Source organism: Sus scrofa, chromosome 17 (assembly GCF_054392235.1).
Source record: "Sus scrofa isolate SSC_HxYL_T2T_F1_AM1 chromosome 17, Sscrofa_HxYL_maternal_Yorkshire_Landrace_v2.0, whole genome shotgun sequence".
Classification (NCBI taxonomy): Eukaryota; Metazoa; Chordata; class Mammalia; order Artiodactyla; family Suidae; genus Sus; species Sus scrofa.
The window spans coordinates 53,015,180-53,037,823 of record NC_139399.1 but is presented as its reverse complement, the minus strand read 5'-3'; the positions used below and the strand labels follow the sequence as shown (position 1 = coordinate 53,037,823).

The following is a 22,644-nucleotide window of genomic DNA, read 5'->3' as shown; positions in this document are numbered from 1 at the left end:
AGGTGATAATGCCCCATGGATTACACTAAGTAATGCATGTGAAATTTTCTGGTAAATACAGATAAAGTAAATGCTAATTTCTGCAGCTTTGCCAGGGACCTAAAAATTGCTGGAAAGAAGCCACCATTGGAGTTCCCATTGTGGCTCAGTGATAACGAACCCCATTAGTATCCATGAGGACTCCGGTTCAATCCCTAGCCCTGCTCAGTGGGTTAAGGGTCTGGCATTGCCATGAGCTATGGTGTAGGTTGCAGATGTGGCTTGGATCCCATGTTGCTGTGGCTGTGGTGTATGTCGGCAGCCACAGCTTCGATTTGACTCCTAGCCTGAGAACTTCCATATGCCTTGGGTGTGGCCCTAAAAAGAAAAAAGAAAGAAAGGGAGGAAGAATGAGGCCATTAATGCGTGTTGAAATTGTAGTCTTATTTAGCTGAAGATGAAGGACTTAATGGAAGAGCAATGGAAACCCATAGCAGATCCAAGATAACTCAGCATGAGTTTTCCCTTGACCCTTGATTCCCACTGGGGTCACTGGCCAGGGACACTCTCTGTGCTAGCGGCAACTGCTGGGAGGGAGGAGGAAGCTGAATTCTTGCTGTACCATCATCCTTTTGCTCCGTAGGCTCCTGTTACTATGTGGGGAGAATGTCCACTAACAACCTGTGTGTTCCTATGAAATAAATGTTTGTAAAATCCAGACCCCCCCCCCCCGGGTTTTGAACCAAACTCTGCTTTAGTCAAGGCAGGTTCTTGTTTTGAGGATGGAAAACCAAATATTCACCTGCACAGCTTTGCTGGGTTCAGGAAAAAGCTTTTCCTCACAAATCACCTTCTTTCTTTCCCTTCTTCAAATGAAGGAGACTTGGAAGGCGTTGAATATCATTACTGAAGAAACACCGATTCAGGGGGTCACATACAATTTGTTAATCAAAGGAGGACATGAATGGGTTGAGAACGGGATCGGGGCTGTTTTCTGGGGCTGTCTGCAATCCTGTCCTCCGTCCTCCATGTTGGGGGTCTGCTCCGTAAACCCTTTGGGTCTGACATCCTTTGCCGATTCCTGTCTTTCAGAGCCTCCCACGCCCATCGCCCCACCAGAGCTGCTGGCCGTGGGGGCCACCTACCTGTGGATCAAGCCGAATGCCAACTCCATCATTGGGGACGGCCCCATCATCCTGAAGGAGGTGGAGTATCGCACCACCACGGGCACCTGGGCGGAGACCCACATCGTCGACTCACCCAACTATAAGCTGTGGCATCTGGACCCCGATGTGGAGTATGAGATCCGGGTGCTACTCACACGGCCAGGGGAAGGGGGCACAGGACCTCCGGGGCCTCCCCTCACCACCAGGACCAAGTGTGCAGGTAGGACCCTTCTTCCTGGCTCAATTTTAGAGCTTGGATGGTTGCTGTGAGGTGTCCTCTTGACCTTCTGTGACGGTTGTTCCTAAACGTGGATGTGAGTGTGCTTCCTGGGGTGGTGGAGAAACAGGCAGGGTTTTGGTCTTGCCTCAGAGGACCTCCTGGCTCTGGTGGCATCTCTGAGGACCTCCTGGTTTCAATTGTGATTCTAAGAACCACCTGACTCTACCTGTGCCATGGAGAGGTTCCTGGTTCTGACAGTCTTTCTAGAAGGACACTGGTTCGCCCTCTCCCAGGGTTCCTTGTGCCATTGGTGCATCTGAGGACTCTTGGCTCTGTGTCTCTGAGGGCTCCTGGGCCTGTTTCTCTGAAGTCTACTAGTTGTATTTCTGGGGGCTCTGGGCTCTGACTGTGTGCCCTGAGGCCTCATTTGGACTACATCTGAATGCATCTGGTTCCTATTGCCTACCTAATGTGTTTAGGCTTTTATTTTTGTCCCTGAGGATCCCTGGACTGGGTCTGTGACCCTGATGAGCTCTTGGTTTTAACAATTTTCCTGAGGGCTCCTGGGTCTAGTTCTGTCTCTGAGGGGCTTCTGGTGTCAGCTGCATCTTGAGTGCCTCATGGCTCTGAAAGTGTCTCTCAGTGGAGTCTGGAAATGCCTTAGTCCCTGAGAGCCCTCTGGCTCTGTGTCCCTTGGAGGCTTCTGGCATCTACCTAAGAGTCTGGGTTGAAACTATCCCTCTAAGAATCCTCCAAATTTTGCATCCTTTCAGGCTCCTGGCTCAGTTCCTTCTAGTTGGGCTCCAACTGTTTCTCTGAGGTTCCTGGATGCTGCTTAAGAGTTTTCTGGATGGGACTGTGTCTGGGAGGTTTCTTTGTATCCATCTATACACCCAAGAGCTCTGTGCTTCTGTGGTGTTTCTAATAAGGGGTATTGGCTGGGATTGTACCTCTGAATGTACCCCTGAGATGTTCTAGCTGTGAATGCAACTCAAGAAATTAAAATGACTCAGTGTTTTGTGGGTGTTTTTTGTTTGTTTTGGGTTTTTTTTTTTTTTTTGGAAATTACATTACTTATTTTAACTCATTTTTCCAAAGTAACCATTCCATACAAGTACTTTTATTCATATATAAATGAAAATATCTGGACTCGGTATTTGCAAACAGTTTATCCAAAGTCATCAAACTGGCCAGCAGCACACTTGGGATCTGCACCCAGGTTTTCTGACTCCATTGCTCTTGAGCATTGGTCATACTCTGATGAATAAATAGCTGTGCACCATTGCTGTGGTCTATGGAGCCGGGGGTATTTCTGTGGGGGATCGGGGATGTGGCACCCTAGGCCCATGGCTTCTGAGGGGAAAGGAGTCCCTGACAGCTTCTGGGGGCAGGGGGTAGAGGGACCCATTCACACAGCGATTTCCATGGAACAAAGTGAAAAGTAGGGAGTTCTCTGGTGGCCCAGTGGGTGAAGGATCTGGCGTTGTCACTGCAGTGGCTCAGTTGGCTGTTGTGGCGGGGATTTGATCCCCAGCCCTGAAATTTCTTCATGCTACAGGTGCAGCCAAAAAAAAAAAAAAAGGTATGTTATAATGCAATATACATGTACCTAAAAATCACTGCAGTATTCAAAGTTCTGCAGTAACACTGACCAGGTTCATGGGGAGAAGTAGGGTTGGGGCACAACACTTATCAGTGAGCACCAAAAAAGGAGGGGAACCTAGTAAAAAATGGTGGCACAGTTGTGCACATGTCTGTGGTTAAAATGGACATAAATGCTATGATAAAAATGGAATGTTACCTAAAGTCCTAAAGTTTGCTTTGGAAGTGGGTGTCAGAAAGGCTATAGCCTGTGTGCTGCTGTGCAGGGGTAAAGGAGGGCTGCCTAAAAGGTGCTGTGAATTGTGACACCACGTGCAGATCGATGTGTCTCGTAACACACGGTGAATGAAGGTCGACTGTTTGAGGTGAATGTGCCGTGTGTGGTCCTACCTGGCTCGGTCCAGCTGGGTGCACGTCTCTGCTTCACTCCTCTTTCTGTGTATGAAATCACACCTAGCAAATGTGAAGTCCAGGTTATACTCAACTCGTTTCCTAATATATCCATCATGTTGGGAGATATCTGCATCATTAAAACACACCTTACAGCAGAATCAACTGTAACCATTCTTAAGTATCTCAGTAGCGTGTTTCGGTAGCATGGAACCCAAAGTTAGTCTTTATGTCACATGGGAATGTTCCTTTGAATGTTATTGAACCACTAGGATACATGGAGATGCCATTTTCTTGATTAGTTTCAAAAAACAGGCCATTGGTAAAATTCCTCATTGGAACCTGCTTATACAGCTTACTGCTTTAAAGAGACATAAGAGTATGTTATTAAACCAGGTAATACCTTATCTCAGCTTTGCAATTCAATATTCATCCGTAAAAATAATTGATTTGATCCTGCCAATGAGACTTTTCTTTTTCCAGGGTTTTTGATCTTTATAAATGATCTTCAGAGTGCTTTAGCAGCCCCCATGGACTTATTTGCTGATGATCATATAATACATTTTGAAATTCAGTCACGAGATGATCATCTCAATAAAAATTTACAGTCTATTGCAAATGGTTGGTACGACTGTGTAATGGATTTTACATGTTGAAAACACAATTGTCTGACTATCACTATAAAAATTATGAGCTGAAATGCTGTTTGTGGTTTTATATTTCAAAAAAAAATGTTGGTGTTTAAGTACGTTATGCCTAAAATTTTGAATAACCCACATTTTACAAAATGTGTCATCAAAAAGATAATTTTCTTTTCCACATTGCTACTGATAGTAGAATGTTCTTTGCCTCATAATTAAGTTTTAAGAGAATTCTAGGGCTGATAGCCATTTGTGGAGGCTGTTTATTGGGGTTGGGAGCCTGAATGTTTTTCCCCCTTTCTCTGTTCTATTATTAATCTCACTGGAAATGTACTCATTATTTTACAAAACAGAAAATGAGAGTGTGTGGAATGTGCAAGGTATAATTTCTGCCCAGAGGAATTTACAGGCTGGGTTGAGATTCCAGCAAAACAGCAAAAGGGTACAACATAAAGTCGAGTATTGCAGTAGCCTAGTTGGTAGAGAAAAACAGTGTCGGCGTGGAAAGAGCAATGCTATTAACAGTGACCTAGAGCAGTGGTTCTCCAAGTGCGGTTCCTGGAGCAACAGCATCAGCATCACCAGTGGACCAACAGCAGCAGCGTCACCTGGGGATGTGTTAGAAATGCAAATTCTCAGGCCCTATCCCCTGACCTACTGAAATCAGAAATGCTGGGAGTGGAGCCTGGGCATCTATGCCACAAGGAGCTCTCTGAATGATGCTGATGCACACCCACACTTAAGAACCACTAATGTATGGTGACATACCTGGATGCCACTTTGGTAGCATGCCCAATTATATTGCTTGATCCTTGAGGCAGCTTTGAGAGGTAGATGGGGAAAACAACAACAACAACAACAACAAAAAACTGAGGCACAGAATCATCAGACCCAGCTCACACATCTGTTATATTCTTACAGCTAAATCTCTTGGCCTGAGGAACTCTCCATCACATGGTTTTGATGGAGTTTCCTCTGCAAACGAGGATGGGACTGAGTGATAGAGACTGGTAACCATGGAGACCCCCAAGTGTGCATGACTACTGCACCCTGCAGCTGTTGTCCTATTCGTCAAACATCTGCTGAGTCCCTTCCATGTGCCAAACTCTGTGCCAGGTACTAGTGACAGAGACACACAGCTGGAAGCAACAGGCTTGGGTATCAGGAAGAAGATACCAGGGGGCCCAATTCAGCAAGAGCAAGTGGAGGTCTGCCAGGTCACTGAGCAGATAGATCCTTGGGGCACTGGGAACAGTATCTAACCCTTCATGGGAGAGATTGTCAATGGCTGAACTATAGAGCAGCTCCAGCCCAATAGCCTGGAGTTCAGATTAAGACTTTTAGCCAGTTAAGCTGGAGCATAGACAGACTGATCAGATAGGAGTCTAGGAGAAGAGAGCCGAAGATGACATCCTCAGGCTTCTGCTTTGGGTGCCTGGGAGACAAGTGACAGGGCTCTTTTCTGAGATGGAAAATGCAGAAGAGGGGTTTAGGGACAAGAAGGCCGGTCCAGGTTTGAATACATTGTGTTGGAGGTGGTGCCCGGCAGATGATGGCATATGCCAATCAGAAGAGACCAGCAGATGACTTCTGCTTCTTCCATGAGAATTACCTGACTGCACCTGGATGCTAAAATCAAAAGGACTTCTTAGTACCAGTGAAAGCAATTTCTCTTTCTTCATGCTATTCTCCTGAGACGCTTCATTCATTTCTTTCTTCCAGTATTCCTTTTGCTCAATTTAATCATTCACCATCCTTCATGTGATACAGGCCTGGGGAGTAAACATGGGAATGTATATCAAAGTGCTTTGAAAAGCTCACAGTGCTCTTTATTTTTTTAATTTTTTTATAGAATAAAATACATACATTTACACACAATTACATTCACACAGATTATTATAACATGGATCTTAAGAAACAGATTAAGTGACTCCCACTGGAGAAGTGGAATGGAAAATATGCTGAGACCAATATACTTTATCCCAATTTTATGGCTTTCATCTTTACTACTTAGTTTTATCTATTACATTTCAATTTTTCTTTAAAAATTAGCATTATATTAAATTGTTATATTATGCAACTAAAATTTATAAAGAAGAAAGCCTTATATACCATTAAATATTTTATATAGCATAGTAAAAAGAATAACAACTGGTAAGCATAACAAAAATAATACACCTTCTGAAAATAAGTAAAATATAAAATGCATAAGTTGGTTAAAAAACAGTGTAACTATAAATATGTCCTCACAATTTGTTCCATCTCATTGATTCTTCAATAAAGTCATTACGCCATTCTAGGTGATGTGATAAACAAGACATTATAGGCTTTACATTGTACCATGGAGAGAAATGGTTATTAATAATACAATTATAGAACTGTATTATTTAATTGTACAGTGGCATTATTTAATTATAATTATCATAAGTTCTTTGATGGAGAGGAGATCAGAAGCAGATCTAAGAAGACTTCAGCATTCCAAGAATGATGTCAAATGACCCCCTTCATGGTGGATTATGCACTTATTTACTATGAGATATATTTCTTCTCCAGAGATTCCTTGTTTGTGTATCAATTGTAGATTTTTGGCTTGCAGTTATTCTGAAGTTTTGATGTAAGAGTCTATGTGTATATGAGATTGTTTTAAGTTGTTGTTCTCCTAATTGCAAGTTCATCTCCGGTGTCCCGCATTTTACCCACCTCTTCTCATGATTTCTGATTTTGATGGTATAATTGTGCATGGAGGATTTTGTATCTTTACTGTATATATACCTTTACTGGTGAGCCTTGTCATTTGTGGAATTTTTGTTTCCTGTTGCTGATCTTTTCTTTCCTGCCTAGAGAAGTTCCTTTAGTATTTGTTGTAAGGCTGGTTTAGTGTTGCTGAATTCTCTCAGCTTTTGCTTATCTGAGAAGGTTTTGATTTCTCCTTCAAATCTGAATGAGAGCCTTGCTGGGTGGAGTCATCTTGGTTGGAGGTTTTTTCCTTTCATCACGTTAAGTATATCATGCCACTCCCTTCTGGACTGCAGAGTTTCTGCTGAAAAATCTTCCGATAACCTTATTGGGGTTCCCTTGTATGTTACTTATTTCTTTTCCCTAGCTGCTTTCAAGATTTTCTCTTTGTCTTTCATTTTGGTCAGTTTGATTATTATGTGTCTCGGTGTGTTCCTCCTTGGGTTTATTTTGTATGGTACTCGTTGTGCCTCCTGGGTTTGAGTGAGTGATTCCTTTCCCATGTTAGGGAAATTTTCAGCTATTATCTCTTAGAATATTTTTCTGTCCCCTTCTCTCTCTCTTCTCCTTCTGGCACCCCTATAATATGGATGTTGGTGCATTTAACATTGTCCCAGAGTTCCCTGAGACGCTCTTCATTTTTTTTCAATCTTTTTTCTCTTTTCTGTTCTGCATCCATAATTTCTTCTAATCTGTCCTCCATCTGCTTATTCGTTCTTCTGCCTCCTGTATTCTGCTGTTAGCTGCTTCTAGTGAGTTTTTTATTTCAGCTATTGTATTTTGCATCTCTTCTTGTTTAAGCTTTATATCGTGTATCTCTTTGGTTAGTGTTTCCTGTAAGTTATCCATCTTTGCCTCCAGTTTATCTCCAATGTCTTGCATCATCTTCAGCATTGACAGTCTAAACTCTTTTTCCTGGAGGCTGAGAATCTCCTCATTGCTTAGCTGATTTTCTGGGGTTTTTCCTTTCTCCCTCATCTGAGTTATAGTTCTCTGTCTTTTCGTTTTTATAGATTTTTGGTGTGGTGACCTTTTTATAGATAATAGAGCTGTAGCCTCTCTTACTTCTGGTGTCTGCCCCCCTTGTGGCTGAAGTCGGTATGGGGGGCTTGCTGTAGGCTTCCTGATGGGAGGGGCTGATGCCTGCCCACTGGTAGGTGGAGCTGATTCCTGTCCCTCTGGTGGGTGGGGCTTAGTCTCTGGATGGGATTAGGGGCTGCTGTGTGCCTGAGGGTCTTTAGATAGCCTGTTTACTGAGGGGTGGGGCTGTGATCCCACCTGGGTTGTTGTTTGCCCTGGGGTTTCTCAGCACTGACTAAACGGGTGGGGCCATATTTTCCCAAAATGGCCACCTCCAGAGAAAGGCAACTGCTGAATATTCCTGAGAGCTTTGCCTTCAATGTCCTTCCCTCACAACAAGCCACATTCACCCCTGTTTTCCCAGGATGACCTCCAAGAACTGCAGTCAGGTTTGACCCAGATTCCTGTGGAGACCTCACTCTGCTGTGGGACCTAGTGCACGTGAAAGTCTGTGTGCGCCTTTTAAGAATGGGGTCTCCATTTCTCCCAGTCCCGTGGAGCTCCTGCGCACAAGCCCCACTGGCCTTCAATGCCAGATGCTCCAGGGGCTCTTTCTCCCAGTGACAGATCCCAGCACGTGAGCGTTTGATGTGGGGCTCAGAACTCTCACTCCTGTAAGTGAGTCTCTGTGAGCCAGTTAGTTTTCAGTCTGTGGAGCTTCCCACCCGGGAGGTATGGGGTTGTTTATATCACGAAATCACCCCTCCTACCTGTGGATGTGGCCTCCTCTTTTTCTTCTGGAGTAGGGTATGGGTTTCCGGTCCATTTGGGTGGAGATTGCTCAGTCTTTAGTTGTGAATTTTGTTGTTTTTAGGAGAGGAGTTGAGCTCCAGTCCTTCTGTTCTGCCATCTTAATCCCGTCTCCACAGTGCTCTTTAGATGCCTGTAATGAAACAAATCATTCTTGCTATTATTGTCGTGGATATTATGATTGCGAATCATGATGTCAAAACAGGAAGTCTTGTCCATTTCTCTGGACTGACTGGCGAATTGGAATAGTGGGCCATATGTTTTTCTTATGTTTCATCATCCCATGGGAAATCCCATTTCACAACACAATGATCATATTGTCGCCTGGACTCTCAGAGGTTGTCTGGTCTAGAACAGCCGGTGGTTTTCTCTGGCAACCCCCAGTGGTGGACAACCCATCAGAGGAGTTGAATCCTAGACTGGCTCTATGGTGCCCACCAAGTCTCACCTTGAATGCCACCTCTGATGGGATGCCCGTGTCCTCCCGTGAAAGACCAAGTCACTGGTGGAGATCCTGGGTGATTACTTTTCTTTGCTATCCAGTGTTAGCTTGGTTATCATAAAACTCTGAATGAGGTCCTGTGAGGGAGCAAAGAGGATCCATTAGCAATGAGATCCTGCTGTGTAGCACTGGAAACTATGTCTGGTCACTGATGATGGAGCATGATAATGTGAGAAAAAAAATGTATACATGTATGTGTAACTGGGTCACCATGCTGTACAGTAGAAAATGGACAGAACACTGTAAACTAGCTATAATGGAAAAAAAATAAAAATCATTTAAAAAAAAGCATAGGGGCAGTTGGTAGACTATTAGCATCAACTGACTGGAGTCTATAAAGAGAACCAAGGGCCATGCATTGGGACTGAAAGCCAATAACTGGGGAAGGCAGGCAAGAAGATGAGAGAGGCAGCCACCATAGCGGTCCAACTTGGCCCTGCATCTTTTCTGCAGGTACCACTTTTAATGGCCCAAGCACCTATTTATTGATGTCTCAAAATGATCACCCAGAATCACACAGAAGGACCTCTCCCTCATTTTTACCCAAATCTGTCTCCCTACAACACTTACTTAGGGAGCCTGGTTTTACTCTCAGGTGACAAATTCCTCCTGATTTCAGAAAGAGGTCTTTAGCTACCTAATGGTGTCTCTCTTATGCTCCAGAAATCTCTCTCCCCCTCAAAGCCCTGCTTGATACAGATCCTGGGCAGCTCTCTTCACAGGGCGGTAACGGAGTCACACATCATCAATCCAGAAAGCCAGGTGATCTGACACCCCCGTAATTGCTTACTCTCATAAATCAAAGGGTCCTTTGCCTGGGAACCCACTTCATCGTGGTCTCACGGAATTCAGGCTCTCCAAGTGAAAAGCGGCTTGATACAGCCAGGCACGAGACACACACTGCTGATTTTGAGGGGCCTCCTCCTGTCCTCTCCACCTGAGGGTTGATTGCACATTCTATTTTATTTACATATTTATGGATTTCTACTTGATGTGATGTCTACCTCTCTTTTCTCCAAGGGGATAAAAAAAAAAAAATAGAGAGAGAGAGAGAGAAATTCCAATTGCTGGGCTCAATGAAGTGAGAGTAGTCATTAGAATTTAGGGAGAAGAATAGGGGCTTTAGAGCTAAAAAGATTCTGATTTCTATTTCAAGCTGGCACTTGCTGGCTGGGTGAACATGGACGAATGAGACTTCACTTGTTGGTGCCTCAGTTTCTTTTCTACCATTTCATTGTGAAGCTTTAGTGACATAACTTATCTGCCTACCTGAGAAGCCAGGATGTAGCACCCCACCTCCACCTCCCCCGACCAGTTTTTGTTTGTTTGTTTGTTTGTTTGTTTGTTTGTTTTTGCTATTTAGGGGCACACCCATGGCATATGGAAGTTCCCAGGCTAGGGGTCAAATTGGAGCTGCAGCCACCAGCCTACATGACAGTCGCAGCAGTGCAGGATCCAAGCTGCATCTGTGACCTACACCACAGCTCGTGGCAACAACCAGATCCTTAATCCACTGACTGAGGCCAGGGATCGAACCTGAGTCCTCATGGATACTAGTTGGGGTCATTACCATTGAACCACCATGGGAACTCCTAGGAGCCCCTTTTAACGAACATTGATTTAGAAATGATGTCAGGAACGGAAAGAGTTCCCTCACTGCCTCATGATGGACCCTGCTGTCGAGATTTCTACAGCTTCTACTCTCTTTACTTTCTCAGCGGTAGATTCATGCAGAAGCTCTGACGAGTGGCTGTGCAGGTGTTCTGGAACCTTTGATGTGTGGTGGCCGGGCCTAGAGGTGGCTGCAGTGGTGCCTGGTAATGGCAGGTGCAGGAGGGGAACTTGTCCTTTAGTAATTCTATCTCTAGTCTAAAGTCAGAGAGACAAGCATGTTTTCTAGACCCTTCTCTCTGCTGCCAGGCTAAGGCTAGTGAGAATGAGGCTTGCCAACAGGGAGTGGGGGTGGGTGCTGACCCTCTGCAGCGAGCATCCCCAGGTGAGTGTGTTTTTAGTCCAGCTGGCAGTTCTAGGGCAGAGGGGAGGGCTAGAAAGAGTGCAAGAGGAATCCAGGGTCTAGAAAAGAGAACAGAGCTACATAATTTTGTGAAGCTTTTATTTTTCTCCTTTCTATAAGCCTCAGCTTCACTCTCTGTAAGATGGGGGTAGCAGAACCTGACCCCATTCTTTTTTTTTTTTTTTTGGTCTTTTTAGAGCTGCACCCACAGCCCATGGAAGTTCCCAGGCTAGGGATCCAGTCAGAGCTGTAGCCGCTGGTCTACACCACAGACACAGCTACGCAGGATCCAAGCCGTGCTTGCGACCTACACCACAGCTCACAGCAGCGCCGGATCCTCAGCCCACTGAGCAAAGCCAGGCATCGAACCTGCATCCTCATGGTTCCTAGTCAGATTTGTTTCAGCTGAGCCACAGCGGGATCTCCCCTGGCTCCATTCTTTAGGGCTCTAATTAGAATAAATTGGGTCTCTCAAGATAGATCGTGATGGAAGATAATATAAAAAAGAGAATGTATATCCATGTATGACTGGGTCACTTTGCTGTACAGCAGAAATTGGCACAACATTGTAAGTCGACTATAATTTTAAAAAAAGAAGTAAATGGGAACTTCCTTCTGTGGAGGGTGGTGATATGAACACAGACTTCTGAATCTATCCCTGCCCTCCCATGGTCCTGGTGGGATGATCCATAAGTCTTGGGGAAACACAGTAAGATCAGCCAGTAGAAGTCGAATTGCCATGGCACCCAGAATGAAAGACCAACAGAGAAGTCTTGAACATGGCGAGAAACTAGGGGAGGAGAGGTCTTCCATGCAGGCCATGCATTGCTCCAAGGGACATTGTCACCGGAGCAGCACAGATGAGCCCAGACTGACGGCAGCCACAGAAGAGGGACCATGACCTCCTCTTCTTCAAAATGATTTGGAGAAGGGCTACCGGCTGTTCCTCCGCCTCCCCTCCCTCCCCACGCTGTCTCTGTGGCTTTGACACTTCCTTCCTCCCCTGGAGGGTAGGATCTTGGAGAGAGTTCTCTCTAAGGGCATGGAGAGTGGAGAAAGCTGGCTCTCACCACGCTTGCTTCACGAGCGGCTGCGTGAGCAGAGAAGTGTCTGCAGAGGGGCAGGCATCTAGGGGCATGAGCTGTCCGTCTGCTCTTTCCGCAGACCCTCCCCCCTCCTCCCACCGCACACATGGTATCTACAGCTGTGGCCTTGGACCTCCCCCACCCACCTGCTTCCACTTGGCTTGGGGGAGAAGAGGAGAAAAGAAAGCTTTCTCCTTTTACACCTGTAGTTCGCAACCTCAGAGACTCTCCCCCCATCCCGCAGAGTCCTTATTGTGTGCGTGTCAGAGTGGAGAGTGAGGGTACCTCTTAGCAGCCTCTGGAGGAGACATCTGGAAGTGCCTTAGCTATTCTCTGCAGGATGTGGCAGCACTTCCTCGTTATGCTTCTTGGTTTTGTAGCCTTAGGTAAAATTCCAAAGTAACAAGAAAAGCCCTATTAAACATCCTGTTGGAGTTCCCGTTGTGGCTCAGGGGGTTGAGAACACCACATCGTGTCCACGAGGATGTAGGTTTGATCCCTGGCCTCACTCAGTGGGTTAAGCATCCTGCGTTGCTGCAAGCGGCGGTGTAGGTTGCAGATGTGGCTCGGATCCTGCATTGCTGTGACTGTGGTGTAGACTGGCAGCTGCAGCTCCGATTCAACCCCTAACCTGGGAACTTCCATATGCCGCAGGTGCGGCCCTAGAAGGAAAAGAAAAGAAAACAAACAAAACCCCATCCTGTTATGTTTAGATTTTTCTGCCACCCTCTGCTCCCTAGAGAACTGGGCCACCTGGAAGGTGAAGTATAGTCAGTCAACAAACATATCCGGGAAACACTCCCTCATCCCTCTTGACTTTGAAGGTTGAGTTTGAAGAAAAAGTGAGCTGCAGAGAGGTATTAATGATAATAAAAGCTCACTGTTTGTGTGTCAAGCTAGCTCGATTAAAGACATAGCCCCCCAATAAATTAAAATAGGAAGTTACTCATTCCCATACCTATGGAAATCTTGAAATAACAACCCAAAGAAAATGGATGGTTACAATAACGAAAGCAGCAGCTACCTAGCAGGGATGTCTGCCATATGTGAGGCCCATTGCATTGAGCGTGTTATAAATACTATTTTACTTGTAATTCTTGCTACAACCTAAAGGGGTGGATGTAGTCCACTGTCTGAAAGGTAAGTGACTGACCCAAGGCCATAGAGTTGCCCAAGTGGCCGGCTGGGAATTGAACCTTTAATTACATAGCTGCAAAGCTCCAGCTCTCTCTCGTATGATGACTGACATCCAGCATCATTACAAAGGCATAAGGCACCGTGACCAGACATACACTGAGGGAAAAAGTTGAATATTAGAAAAACTATTAGTCTAATGCTTCGTATCAGTGGGTCAAAGGATAAAAACCATCTGATCTTCTCCAGAGAGACGGAAAAGTAATTTGAAAAAATTCAGCCTTCATTACTGATCAGAATTCTTTGTGGGCTAGGAATGGAAAGACACTTTCTTATTTTTAGCAGAAAATGTTCTTTTAGTCTCGAAGCCTAAGAGAATAAACTGAATCAAAAAAAAAAAAAAAAAAAGCTATTAGAACCACTAAGAGATTTCAGTATTATGGTCAGACACAAAGCAAATAAACAAAAATCAATAGCTATATGCCAGTAATAACCATTATAAAAATATAATAAAATGTATCCTATTCTCAAATGCAATTAAAACGTAAATACTTAGGAGTAAACCAAGAAATGTGCTGAAACTCTATGAAGGCACACACACTTACAAAACTTTATTGAGGATGATAAAACAAGGCCTGAATAAGTGGAGAGATATATCATGTTGTTGGATTAGCAAATTTAATATTGTGGAGGTATCAGTTCTCCCCAAATTAATTTAGGAGCTTAATACAATTGCAATCAAAGCCCTAATGAGAATCTTTTTGGAACTTGACAAAGTGATTTCAAAAAGTGACCTGAAAGAATATATAGGAGAAAGCAGTAAAGAACACTTTGAAAAAGTGGTGGTTGGGGGAGTGGATTTCACTGTGAAATATCAATATTTATTATAGCTGTAATAATTAAAGCCCAGAAAATAATCCAACACAGGGTGACCCTGGCTTCCAAAATTTATATGAATAGAGAATTGATTAACACACAGTGATTTGTAATTGGTGAATAATTTGGGGAAAAAATGCATTGTATAAATATCTTGATATACTAAATAAATTCTGGATTGATTAAGAATGTAAATTAAGGAATTCTCTTGTGGCGCGATGGGTAAGGATCTGGCGTTGTCACTGCAGCGGCTTGGGTTGCTGCTGTGCAGCAGGTTCGATCCCTGGCCCAGGACTGCTGCAGATGCAGCCAAGTAAAAAACAAAGAATGTAAATTAAAAACAGAAAAAAGCAAGAACCAGAAGGGAATAAAGAAAATGTTGCTTTTGTACAAAGAGGGACTTAGAATTCATTAGGAGGCAATGCATTCACCATTGAGGTATGGTTTACAATTTTAGTAGCTAAAAAAAGGAAGAAGAAAAGTCTCCTTTATATATTAACAAAATTCAAAAAGCAAATAGGTAAACTAGGTCTGGGGAAATGTGTTACAAAATAGAGAAAAAAGGGATAATATTCTTATACATAAAGGCCTCTAACAAGTCAATAAAAATATCACACCGATTTTTTTAAAGGGCATAAATAGGTAATTGCCAAACAAAATGTGAATGGCGAAAAACAAATTTAAAACGTCCAGTGTCACAGATAATCAAATAAAATTTAACTTAAAAGATTACCGAAACATATCTACTTTTAATTGGTAATAACCGGCATTGGCAAGGAGCGGTAAAGCAGGCATTTCTGCAGGTGGGTTAACTGGCACAGCATATTTAGAGGACAATTTACTCCTTTTTTTTTTTTTTCTGGCAAAATAATCAGAGCTGTTCAAAAAGAGTTGTATACACAGAGGTCATCACTGCATTATTTATAAGGGCAAAAACTTGTAAATCACTTAATTGCCCCAGTAAGAGCATAGTTAAGTAAATTTTTATGCATGCAGAGAGTGGAATTCTATGCTGGTGTTACAAACCATGTTTTCATAGAGTATCTAATGGTATGGGTCAACGTTCATGCTGTAAGTTAAAAAAAAAACTTGCAAAATGACACATGTTATTATTGTTCCATTTTTTTGAAGTAGAAATATACAGACCATACATCATCTGGTGCCAGTTGGTTGGTCAGAGTATTGACCAGAAGTGTCGACCAGAATCCCCCATTACAGATCCTGTGCGCGGTCCGGTCCTGCCCCCAGACCTCTGAGGATTCCCGGGGAGCACATTTGGACCCTGTTCACTGCCTGTTCTGAGTTCCAGAACATCACCCTCTTTCTCCCGGCTGACCTAGCGGGATCAGATGCGAAACGGGCCCCTCTCCACCACTGTCCCAGAGCTGAGCACAAGGCTGTTTCCTGCAGCCGCAGCACCTCTCTTGATGTCTGGGGGATGCTGGCTGGGGATGGCATTGGTGCACCACCCAGCAAACAACTCAGTCCTTTTGCAGCCTTCAAAGTCCTTTCAGTGGGATTTTTTTCCCCATTTCCTCTCCTCTCCCTTCCAGATCACCTGTAGGTAACACCAAGCCTTCTTGTTTCCAGAGCAGTTGAACTTTTCCCACATCAGTTTCCAACCTCAGGTCCACTCTTCTCTTTGCACATCTTTTGCATCGAGGTGAACATCAAAGGGCAGTGAGGGGCAGGCAGCTAAGGCCAAGACTGAAGCCTTTCTTTTCATGGGAGTATATCCTCCCTTTAAAAATGCATTTTACGGAGTTCCCGTCATGGCTCAGTGGTTAACGAATCCGACTAGGAACCATGAGATTGCTGGTTCGATCCCTGGCCTTGCTCAGTGGGTTAAGGATCCGGCGTTGCCCTGAGCTGTGGTGTAGTTCGCAGACGGGGCTCAGATCCCGTGTTGCTGTGGCTCTGGCGGAGGCTGGCGGTTACATCTCTGATTAGACCCCTAGCCTGGCAACCTCCATATGCCATGGGAGTGTCCCTAGAAAAGTCAGAAAGACCGAAAAAACAAAACAAAACAAAACAAAACAAAAAAACCAAAAAAAAAATGCATTTTACAGGGACCTTCTATATAGCACAGGGAACTCTACCCAATAGTCTGTGAAGGTCTATATGGGAAAAGAATCTGAAAAAGAACAGATGTGTGTATATGTGTAGCCAAATCACTTTATTGTACAGCATAAATTATCATAGCATTGTGAATCAACTATATGTCAATAAAAATTTAAAAAATGAAAAAATATATTTTAGTTTACCTGCACCATGTGCATGCCCAGGCAACACACACCATGTATGTGATATGTATTTACATGTATAGGAAGCTATATGTATATATATATATATATATATATATATATATATATCAATGGGAGTGCAGGTCTCTTTGTTTTGCTATGTTATATAAAATTTATGCAACCTAAAAGTAGGTTTCTCCCTTAAAGTCATATGTGAATGTGAAAGGTTGTTATAAATTGTAAAGCACTCTGTATAAGCGTGAGAGGTTATTTTTATCATAGGTAGTAAATCACTGCCATTCTTGGAAGGTACAGGAACAGTTGCACATTTGCTGAGCCCTGGGATGCAAACCAAGCTTTCTGCTTGTTTGATGGAGAAAGGGATAGACAACTAAGGGGTTTGCCTGCAGCTCCATCCGAGCTGGAATCCAGGTTCTGCCCTTAGGATGCTAGGCAGCTTTGGGCAATTTGCTTCACCTCTCTGAACCAGTTTACCCAGCTGTTAAATGGGGATAATACTGCTTATCTCACTAGATAGAAATAAGGGTCCCTGCTAATAATGATGGCTAATATCACACTGCATCTGCTTGCAAACCCTCAAGGAAGGCACCGTCATTACCCTTAGAGAGGTTAGGACTTTGTTCCAAGTCACGAGGCTTATTAGGACTCATGGCTGAGAGTAGAGCCTATGATATCTGTGATTCCTGCTCTTTTCCCATCTGGCTAGATAACTGTAAGTGCCTGGCACTATACCTAGAACTTAGTAGGTCCTTAGCAAATTGGAGCTTTGGGTAGTTTAACACCCTAGAGGCTTTCTTTCTCTCCCTCTGCCAAGGTCCTCTTCACCAGTAAACCCCCAAGATCTTCAGTACAGTGAATCCAGGGACAAAGGGTAGCCACTTGTTGTGTTCCCAAAGGGATCTGGGAGGGCGGACAGTTTCAAGAACTTGGTGTGTACTCTCAGCCAAAATAAGGTCAGAGCCGGAGGACTCTCAGGGTACCTTGCCCACCCCTGGCATTCTGGAATGCAGAGGTCTCGCTGAATTAAGAATGGCAGAGTATGTGTATCATTGAGCACAAACCTGGCTGGATGCAGAGGAATTGATTGTGTGTCTCAGGAAACTGGGAATCAAGAGCATCAGTTATGGTTTCTGAATCAGCCCCACCACTGGCCTGACCCTCAGTCATTCTGAGCTTCTTAAGGGGAGCTGTGGCAGGAGGTGAGGGGGGGAGTCAGAAGGCCTATCTAACCAGGCCTTCTGGTTAGCAACGAGTGGATGTCCATACACTCTTGCCAAATACATTCCCCTGGCAGGGGATGTCTTGACTCATTAGAAGCATGTGACTCTTCCAACTAATCCTTTTCTAGCTGGGCCCAGGGCTGAAAGCAGGTGCAGTGGCTGCAGCTACTCCGATAGCTGCTGCTTTGTTCCTTCTTCGTCTTCTTCATCTTCATGCCTGAAAAAAAATAAAGCAGTATTGACATCAAAGCAAAATTTTGAAAATAGAAAATATATCTCCTATGTCGCATGGATTAATTTTTTTGCTAGTGTGTATTCCCTTTCAATCACTGACCCCATTCTTACATAATTGTGTCCCGTGTCCTATTTATAGTCCCTGCCTGTCATTCAACACCGTAAAGGAACCATTTTACATGTTTCTTAAGGCATTTTCAACATTGTTTTCATGGCTCTGTAGTGTCCCATAGAGTCTCATTGCCAAAATATGCTTAATGATTTTTATATTGTTGCACATTCGGGTGTTTCCAAAATGTCACCATCTTCCTGCCTTGTAACCTTCTGCTTGAATTGCATTCTAGGCTAAATTTCAAGGAGCAAGGTCTTAAAAGGTAGAAACATCCTTATGTCTTTTGCTATATTTCACAGATTGCTTTCAATGAAATAATTATGCTAATTTATAATGATGTGAGCACTAGAAGTGTAACCTTGACAAAATTATATACTATCATTTTTCAAAATTTGCCAATTTCATAAGCATGAAGTGATATTTACAGTCTATTAGTGTCTACCCCAACCTCCACTTCTGTGTTCCCTCTGCCTTGTAAACATGTGCCAACTGCCACATGAGTCTTTTTTTTTTTTTTATATTCCTCAAGTGTTTTTTCTGTTCTTCAAAAACACCACGCTCTTTCCTGCCTCAGGGCCTTTGCACAAGCTGTTCCCTCTCCCTGGAACTCTATCCCCGTTCACACTAATCTCCTCCTTTATATGTCCCCTTATAGGTCACTGCCAAGAGAGACCTTGCTCGACCCCTTAATCTAAATTAATCTCCTTCCCACTCCCCTGTTGAACCATTTATGACACTGTTCACAGAGCTTATCCCAGTTTGTAATGATCTAATTATTTGTGGGCCTGTTTGTTTATTGCATGCCCCTTTCATTAGACTTTGTGCTCCCCCAGGACAGTCCCCTCATCTGTTCTGGTCCCTAATGCCTGGAATCATGCCTGGCACATAGCAGGCACTCAGTCAATCCCTGCTGAATGCATAGATATCATGGAGGTATTTTCTGCTGCCCTGCAGAAAAATGGGAAAATCAGAAAAATACACAGACAAAAATTTCCATGCCACAATGTGTCAATCAGTGATAAAACTTACCAAGCGGGTGTTTCTAATCATTTCATGTTTTGCATGTTCCCTCATTCATTAATATGGGGTTTATGTTGGTCTCTGGTATATGGTAAAGTTTCAACTTGGTTTATAGCTATTTAACCTATTATCCCAGCTCCATGGGTAGAAGGAGTTTACAGTGCCCCATTCAATGAGGGATTGGGCAGGGAAGGAGGAAATTCTTTGTGGAGAAGGGAAGGAAGCTCGAGCCTAACCCAAGGAAGGTTTGCACATGAAAGCCCATCAGAGAGAGGATCCTAATTGTGCATCTCCTGCCCTGGCCTCATAGCAGGGCAGACACACAGTCAGGGTACCTTATTTGGGGAGGAACATTCCAGCCCTGCCAAGTGGCCAGTACCCCCTGAGCTTGTGAATTCCTTATAATCCTGTCTTTCTCGAGTCTTGTGTAAACATGGTCTCTCTTGATGCTTTTCTTCGACTCTGAGACCGACTTGGGGGGACGCAGAAGCCCTCGGGAGTCATGAGACCTGCATCTCTCCCGTCTTGGGACAGCTATGAAACAGCATCTCCTGACCCCAGACTCTTATGGGTCCTGCCTTATGGCCATTGAAGAAGGTTTCACTGTGCTGTGACGCTTGGATTAACCTGATGGCTTGTGGGGGATGGTGGCGGTGATGGAAGGATGCAGGAGTTCTGATTAATTAATTTTTCTTTTCATTTGAAGGTTAGGCAGAAAATCCATTTGCCATGGCCCAGACTATTTTATGGAGTATGGTATATGAACGATATGAACGGAACACAATGAAATAGAGCCCAGAGGAATGTCCCCGAGAAGAAAGACATTAATAATGGGGCCCTTAATTGCCTCTTCTAGTGGGTACTGTTCATGCCCTGGACCACTGTCCCCACCCCATGGATTTCATCAAAGCCATGGCAGTTTAGACATCCAAAGGCCTCCAGCAGATAATTAAGGACCACCCCCTGTCTTGTGCTGTCCTAGACTCTGAACTCCCTGAGGACAGAGCCTTGTACATTTTACTTCCGTGTCTGGCTGGTACATCCAGGCATTTGAAGCATAGATGAATAAGCATCCTCTATTAGGTATGGCCAACAAAGTAATGATATTCTGTATTATGGGGAGTTTAAGATGCAGAATGACAAGGTAGCAAGATGCCTGTAATATGCCAAGGGCACAAAACTTAATTCTGGCCGCATCTTTTCAAAGATACCAGGTGAAAGATATTACCTGGGAGAGTGCTGGCCCTCTGGGAATGAGCTGTGAATCCCAACATATGAACAGACCAGAGAGATGTTTGCTTGCAAGTTAGAGTGACTTTGGTGCCTGGAGTTGTTCAGACTGACCAAGATGTTTGCTTGCAAGTTAGAGTGACTTTGGTGCCTGGAGTTGTTCAGACTTTTCTGTACATGGTAAGAAAGGTAGGGCACCTTTTCATACCTTAATGACATTTTGTACCAATGGTAAAAGAAATGTGTTTTCATTCATTTTATTTTGGAAGATACAGGAAAATGATAAAAGCATGTAGAAATCACCCATAACCCTACCACTTGGAGTTAACTGCTCCACATTTTGGTATAACTCTTCCACTGGTTTGTTTTTATTTTTTGTAATGCAGACATGCACAAAATTAAGCCAACATGTACGTGTTATAGAACTGAATTCTTTATCTGACAGTATATAATGAATATTTCCCCACATGCATACCCTATTTTTGCTTTCATAAATACAAATAGGTATTAACTAGGTAGCATAATTAATAAATCAAACATGGTCTTGGTTTTGATGGGTCCTGCAACTAAGGGGGGATGTCCATTACATTCCATGTAGATACAGAAATACAGTCTGTCCTCAATATTTGCAGACTCCATGATGGCCAATTCATCTACTTGCTAAAATGTAATTGTAACACCAAAATCAATACTCACGGTGCTTTCACGGTCATCCACAGACATGCGCAGAGAAGTGAAAAATTTGAGTCGCCAAATGCACGTTACCAGCTTAAGCTTCTTGTTGCAGGTCTCCTCCTGCAAACAATATCCCTTTTACAGTCTATTTAGTGCCATGTTTTCCCCCCATCTTTGTGTTTTTTCTTGGTAATTTTTCTGTTTAAAATGGCCCCAAAGCATGGTGCCGAAGTATTGCCTAGGGTCCCTGAGTGCAGGAAGGCTGTGTCCTGCCTTACAGAGAAGATGCAGATGTTCGGTAAATGGGTTCAGGTATGAGTTATAGCTATTGGCTGTACGTTCAATGTTAATGAATTAGCAATATCTATTAAACAAGGTAACTTTCAACAAAAACACATGTAAAACAAGGTTATGTATTGACCGGTTGGCAAAAATGTTGTATCTGAGCCTCTCAGGAACCTAGGAGCCGTGGTTCAGTATTTTCTAATTTGGTGCAACTTTATGGAACATAACTATTGTAGAGAGACTACCAACTCTATGTATACACAAACTAGTAAGGGGGAAGGGGTCAGGAATGGAGATACGTATTGGGTTCTTTGGCTCTAGGTATCACTTAAAACTATTCAAAGATGATTTTAAGGAAAAGGTGGAGTTTTGTTGTGGCTCAGCGGTAACAAACTGAACTAGTATCCGTGAGGATGCGGGTTCAATCCCTGGCCTCACTTAGTGGGTTAAGGATCCAGTGTTGCTATGGCTGTGGCATAGGCTGGCAGCTGTAGCTCCAATTTGACCCCTAGCCTAGGAACTTCATATGCCATGGATGCAGTCCTAAAAAGACAAAAAAAAAGAAAAAAGAAAGAACAGGTAAAAGCATGACTCATAGAGATGTAAAAATCACCATGGTTTTATTTAATTCATTTATAACAAAACCAGTGAGGTAACAACCAGTACAGAGGAAAATCCAAAAATCAGAGACATTGATTGATGAGTAATATTGACACGTGTATGCAAATGGAGGAAAAAGTGGCTTTTTTTCCCCTTCGGGAGGGGGAAAGATAGTCCCTTCCTGAGACAGAACCATTTCCTTGTCTATAGACAAAAAATTATTCTGCATCTCTGTTAGTTCTCTACAACTTGCGGAGTTGTAAAGTTGCTCCCATAGAATCAGAATCCGGTAACAGGGAACCTTGTGCCCTAGAGGATGCAGAATTGTGTGCAGAAGCACGTGTTTCCCCCACAAAGCCATGGTGATGAATGTGATCCGTCTAGACTGACGGATCTAGACCCGTAAGAGAAGGGAACCCTGAGCAGTGCCAGCACCATGAGGCTGGGTTGCAAAGGCAGAGCCAGCCATGCAGACTGTGAAGAAACAGCTAGAAAGGCAGGAGGAGATTATGGTACCTTCAGGCCAGCAGCAAGACTGGGGATGGAGGAAGTTGTCAACTATCTGAAGGTCACGTAAAATGTCCCTCAAGAGGGTCCTCTTGGATCTGGTACCCTGGTGGTCACTGGTGAGATAACATGAGCAGCCATTGAGGGCTCTGGACAGGCAGACTCCAGAGTGATTGAACAGGGTAAGAAAGCGGAAATATTGATTCAAGTCTTTGTTTTGATTCAAGTCTTTTTTTTTTTTTTCTTTTTAGGGCCACACCCTCAGTATATGGAAATTCCAAGGCTAGGGGTCAAATCAGAGCCACAGCTGCAGGCCTAGGGC

The 22,644-nt window shown here is 43.7% G+C and overlaps 1 protein-coding gene and 2 long non-coding RNA genes across 16 annotated transcripts in view; all 3 read left to right on the top strand.

The window, feature by feature from the left end:
- Positions 1–22,644, top strand: part of PTPRT (protein tyrosine phosphatase receptor type T) — a 1,176,585-nt gene that overhangs the window by 550,111 nt on the left and 603,830 nt on the right. For all 14 annotated transcript variants that reach the window (XM_085003959.1, XM_085003963.1, XM_085003956.1 and 11 more), the window contains one exon: positions 1,072–1,365. In XM_085003959.1, coding sequence (XP_084860085.1) covers positions 1,072–1,365 — 294 coding nt within the window. The remainder of the gene's footprint in view (positions 1–1,071; positions 1,366–22,644) is intronic.
- On the top strand, positions 2,410–9,340 carry LOC146395320 (uncharacterized). Its single transcript, XR_014832403.1, has 2 exons — positions 2,410–3,034; positions 3,258–9,340. It is a non-coding gene; the product is annotated as an uncharacterized LOC146395320 (long non-coding RNA).
- LOC146395319 (uncharacterized) lies at positions 10,454–21,788 on the top strand. The gene is made up of 2 exons (XR_014832400.1): positions 10,454–20,318; positions 20,364–21,788. It is a non-coding gene; the product is annotated as an uncharacterized LOC146395319 (long non-coding RNA).